This window comes from Hakea prostrata, chromosome 8 (assembly GCF_041222555.1).
Source record: "Hakea prostrata isolate BN-2017 chromosome 8, UWA_Hpros_2, whole genome shotgun sequence".
NCBI lineage: Eukaryota > Viridiplantae > Streptophyta > Magnoliopsida > Proteales > Proteaceae > Hakea > Hakea prostrata.
Window position 1 is genome coordinate 44,331,057 of NC_142607.1, and position 5,775 is coordinate 44,336,831.

A 5,775-nucleotide genomic window follows, 5' to 3' on the forward strand; every position below is an offset into this window, starting at 1 on the left:
TTTTTTTTTTTTGGTAATCGCCTATATTTAATCTGGTGATTCAGACTGCTCCCAGAGTTCGTACAATCAAACTTAGAAACTAATTCCAAAGGTTCTTAAAAGATATAAACACGATACACAATTCAAGGTTTTATTGCATAACTCAAGTCCCATGGGTGTTTGGTATTTGATAGATCCTCCCAAGATTGAAGAAAACTAATTCCACCAACCAAAGCAGGATAGAAGTGAACCTTCCAAAAGAAAAACACAATAGGGTTTGGAGAAAGCTAAAATCATAATATACAAAATAAAATAGCATGGGTCTTTGGAGACAAAAGGACAAGTACACACAAAGTCCACATAAATACTATGATCCCAATAAGATAAACATAAATAAACACCACCACTTAAACATAGACCAAGTAACAGAGATAAGAGAAAAAGAAAAGGCCAAAAAAGGGATTAACAGACTCTAGGAAGGCACGAATAACAGAGAAAAGATTCTTCTCCAAATTAGGATGTGCCATGGTGAGAAGTCCTGAAAAATGCTGCTGTAACTGTTGCTGCTCCCACCTCTTCAGAGCATCTTGCCAAATACAAAAACAGAAGTCCTTGCAAAGACAAAGCTGAAAAAATGAAGAGAAAAGCAAAAAGTCAGCTGCTTTTGTTACTGTTGCTGCTGTGGATCACAATGCCAAGCCAAAACCATGTCATTAAGAGCTGGCTTTATCTCCTGTGTTAGCATCTTCTGGTAGTCCAGTGTACATCCACCAGTCTTCTTTAGCTCCACCAAATGAAAAGATGGAGTAACCTCAAAAATCTCTGCATCAATTGAAAGATCACCTTCCGTTCCTTCCTTCAATCTCTCCAATTTCAACAAGCCTCCACTTTTCTTCTTCACCTTCAATTTAAGTGACCTAGCAACTTCCTCCAGCTTAGATATGATAGTTGAGGCAGGCTGCATGGATGTAAATCGTGCTTCCCTCTTATGGGCATTTTCATCAAACAAGCCAGAGAGGTCAAACCCTGCTGAAAGAGCAATAATATCAAAAGCATTCAGATTATTAGGTTTGGACAGCAGTTGCTTGGGCTCAACAGCAACATTACTATTCTTAGATGGGCTGAAAGCTGAATCCACGTCTATTTTAGCCTGTTCATTAATTTCTACTTCAGCAGTTGATATGGATTCCAAACCCTTTTTGAACCAAGAAGTCTCCTTAATCTTTGCAATGGAAATCCTGGTATCTGGGTTGGGATCCAAAATCTTAGACAGCAGCCTGCGTACTTCTGGAGGGAACCAACTGGGGCATCTAAAGTCTCCTTTTCCAATCTTTCTATACATCTCCATCAAATTTGTATCATGGAATGGAAGAAAACCAGCAAGCAGAACATATAAGATCACCCCACAAGACCAAATGTCAGCTTTGGATCCATCATACCCTTTTCTATTGATAACTTCTGGAGCAACATAGGCAGGCGTCCCACAAGCCGTGTGGAGTAACCCATCTTGGCGCCTAGAATCAGCAAGTGCACTCAGCCCAAAGTCGGAAACCTTCAGATTTCCATCCTCATCCAGAAGTAGATTTTCAGGTTTCAAATCTCGGTGGTAAACACCTTTGCTGTGGCAAAAATCCACAGCATTAATCAGCTGCTGAAAATACATCCTTGCTACATCTTCCTTAAGTTTACCCTTGGCAACCTTATCGAAGAGCTCACCACCTTTGGCATATTCCATGACAAAGTAAATCTTGGTTTTGCTAGCCATAACCTCATATAGCTGCACAATGTTTGGGTGTTTAACCAGTCTCATTACAGATATCTCTCGCTTGACCTGGTCAACCAGCCCAACCTTTAAAACTTTCTCTTTATCAGTTACCTTAATGGCTACACTCTCACCAGTTTTAAGGCTCCTCCCATGGTAGACCTTAGCAAAAGTGCCTTGCCCTAGTAATCTCCCTAATTCATACCTTTGTTGTAACACACCCCCTTTCCTTTCCATCCCAAATACAAACACTACAACGTAAGTAGTTATAACCTCCTGCTAACACAACTATACACACAAAGCAGGAGTTACTAGGAGTAAAGAAGTTCAACCATCTTCACAATGATCGTGTTTAAACACGATAAGCTTTCTACGGCTTGCAGCCCCATTGGGCATTCTGGCATGGACAATTTGGATTTCATCGTGGATGAATGAGGAGCGCTCAAGCAGAGCTGCAGGCTCATTGAGCTCACAGAAAGAATTCTTGACGCTCAAGCACATCTTTCAGCATTCCCAGGTGTTTTTCTTTCAAGAAGACTCGTACTGTAAAGAAAACAGAAACAAGTTAAAATTTGACATTCAACTCACCAGCATAACAACCTAAGACCAGCTGCAGATGGTCTACGTTTCAACTTAGCAAACAACATGGACCTGAATGAAGAATAAAAAGTTGATATTCATGTTTCCAGACTAAAAATAAAAAGTATGTACCCAGTACATGAAGCTCCCAACACTGCAGGGTTTGGGTAATGCGTGCAGCATTAACCCCTTCTTTGAGGGGAAGCTGTTTCTTGGTTTACAGATGTAACATCAAAACTTAAACTAGAAGTTATTGTAACCACAGAAGCCTTAACCCCTGCTTTGAGGGGAAGTTGTTTCTCGGTTTACAAATGTAACGTCAAAACTAAAAGTTATGGTAACCACAGCAACCTTAACCCCTGCTTTGAGGGGAAGCTGTTTCTTGGTTTACAAATGTAACATCAAAACTAAAAGAAGTTATTGTAGCCACAGCAGCCTTAACCCCTGCTTTGAGGGGAAGCTGTTTCTTGGTTTACAAATGTAACATCAAAACTAAAATAGAAGTTAATGTCCACAGCAGCCTTAACCCCTGCTTTGAGGGGAAGCTTTTTCTCTGTTTACAAATGTAACATCAAAACTAAAACTAGAAGTTATTGTAACCACAGCAGCCTTAACCCCTGCTTTGAAGAGAAGCTGTTTCTTGGTTTGCAAATGCAACATGAAAATTAAAAATAGAAGTTATTGTAACCGCAGATAAAAGGTGAAATTTATAAATGGAGGAAAAAGAATGAAGAATCCAATAACATCCCAAGTTCAGGATCTAGGGAATAACCTAAATTACAGAAGGAAAAAAAATAGCAAATCAGCTAAAAACATGCCAACAGTTGGATGTACATATTTAAGACCACATAGAACAGGTAATAATGACAGTTTCCTTACAAATCAAGAATATAATCATCGTGGATAGGAAAAAACAAAAGGGTTATGTCGATCGTAGATCAAGATCATGGTTCAGACTCCAGGAAAGGTAATCTGCATTTACATACAAGATGAAACATATTCATCAAAGCATATAGACAGCAAAGAAATATCAAAAAACAGAAGAATAAAAGCAAGAGGAACATGTGAGAAAATCACCAACATTCTCAGCCAATGGACAGAAATTAACGGAAAATCAAGCACGAAATCCAACACAAGCTAATATTCCAGGAATGCAGAATCAAAACTAGTAACCAAGTCAGACTACCAATCCAGTCGAAAATAGGTCAGGATTCCAAATTCATTTTTATGGCAAAAAGTGGAACTTTTAGCAACTAATACAACAATCAAATGGGCTCAGCACAGACACCCACTGCCATGATTGTATGATACCATTCAAAAAGAGTAGAAAAATCTAAACTTGAATATATATGACACATCAGAATATCAGAAATGAACACAAGCTAGCTGAACAAAAATCTAATCTGAAAAAGAAAGCAGAATTAATTCATTCATTTTACAGAATTCAATTAAAAACTCTGGAAACAAACCAGATCAAAGAAATGAAAAGAGAAGATCGAGAAATTGTCAAGCAAAACCCTAAAACCAGAGCACAAGAATTATAAAAAATAAAAACAACAACATATATCCATCCACTCAAAGTTCCATCAGAATAAAATCACAGAATCCACGGGCTGTATACCTTTTTTTTCTGATGGAAGTAACGAAGATCGATCAGGAGAAATTCTTTGAACAAAGCGAGAACTACGAAGAAGTACTTAAAAAGATTCAAAACGCGTGAGCAGAACACAGCTACAGATAAGAAGAAGAAACAACAGCAACGGCTTCCAACAACGACTCTAGAAAATGTGAAATTTCCTTGCCGGATCCTACGTCGGACAGTTTTTATTTCTTATAGAATCTTTCTTTACAAAAGAAAATCAAAAAAAAAAATTTACTTTTTTTTAATTTTAAGAAAAGAATAAAATTAAAAAGGAATATTCCAAAGACAGGATTAGAACGGCACGTAATGCGGTCCCCACACAATGCTTTAAACCAAACGGTCCAAAACTCGAGACCTTTTTTTCAAACAAAAAATAAATAAAAGGAAAATACGGATTACCGTTAGGTCCGGTAAAGACAGTTCTCAGAAACCTCTTCAACCGGTAACACTGGCATCTGTTGATAAGATTCTGTTTTACCGACCTACTTTGGACCTCACAGAACCAATCCATGCTTATAATAAAGATTTTAGGTCTTCATCGACAAATTATTGTATCATTCTTGTTTTGGGTCCTATAATATAATAGTGTTTGGATTTGATTACAAAAATAAATTTGAGTCATTCATTGGCTAATGGTTTTGAATATTTGGATTTGCAACAGATGAACTTATTGGCATTGATCTGGCTTTGAATTAGAAATTATTAGAGAATCGGTCTTAGATCCCACCCCAGAAAACCCCTAGATTTTTAAGATACCTTCATGAGTTGAGGTTTGAGTTTAGGTATATACTAGTGCTTGAAGAGCATGGTTTGGTATCAGAAAGATTCATCTTTTAATATTTTTTTTAAAATTAAAATTTTATATTTTCTTATCCCTTGTTAGTATCGTGTAACCTTATATGATATTGCTCTATATGCGCGAGAAGGTACTGATACTTTGAACCAGGGGGGGGGGGGGGGGGGTGTCCGCCTTTGTCCGTCGCTCCCCCTGCCGGGTTGGTTTTTGTTTTTTTTTGTTGTTGTTTTGTTGCCTTTTTTCTTTTTGGCTGGGGGGCGCCCCCGGCGGCGCGCCCCCCTTTCCCCCCCCCCCCCCCCCCCCTTTTTTTGTGTGTTTTTTGGGGGGTTTTGGGTTTTTGTTCCCCCTTCTATGAAAATCAGTTTCAAAAAAAAATAAGAACGTGATGAATCTTATCTTTTATGAGAATACATGTTATTCTGCATTTGCATATCGAGACAAAGTTAAAAATGGTAGGATGGTGATGGGTTTGATGTCAGAAAATAGAAAAATTCTGGAGATTTCTGGCAATGCGAAACTTCTTCTAAAAGTGAAATCTAGAATTATTAAGACAGATATAGAAATCCTAGTAAGTAGTAACCTTCCAGAGTCAAATATAGAACCCTAAACCAAAAATATAACTACGAAAAATTGTTTGAAATATATTTTATTAGAATTAGAAATGCCAATGATATCTCGCATAATGTAATCTTCAAGACGATGAATTTAAAGTTGTAAGCCATCAGCTGTATAGAAAAAATTTTGAACAAAAAATTGGGATAGATATGTCTCATTTTTTAAAACTTGAGAAAGAGCAAAATATTTTTTAATAAGAACATAAAAAAAATAAATGGATAATTACGGTTGCTCCCTTGTACTTTGATTTTACTACTACTTTATTTCCTTGACTTTTTAAAATTTCTAATCTAACCTTTAACTTTGTCTACAATTACTAATGCCCCCTACCGTTAAACTCCGTTAGTTTATTGATGATGTGGCATCTATATATTTATTCAAAATCACAAAAATAATCCCGCA

General features: G+C 37.1%; 1 protein-coding gene across 1 annotated transcript; it reads right to left on the reverse strand.

The window, feature by feature from the left end:
* Positions 1 to 255: 255 nt before the first annotated feature.
* LOC149008086 (CBL-interacting protein kinase 18-like) lies at positions 256 to 4,140 on the reverse strand. Its single transcript, XM_089165021.1, has 2 exons — positions 3,942 to 4,140; positions 256 to 2,284 (listed from the first exon to the last, which is right to left on the reverse strand). The coding sequence occupies exon 2, from the start codon at positions 1,976 to 1,978 to the stop codon at positions 647 to 649; it is 1,332 nt and encodes a 443-aa protein (XP_089021147.1). The 5' UTR covers positions 1,979 to 2,284; positions 3,942 to 4,140; the 3' UTR covers positions 256 to 646.
* Positions 4,141 to 5,775: the final 1,635 nt, after the last annotated feature.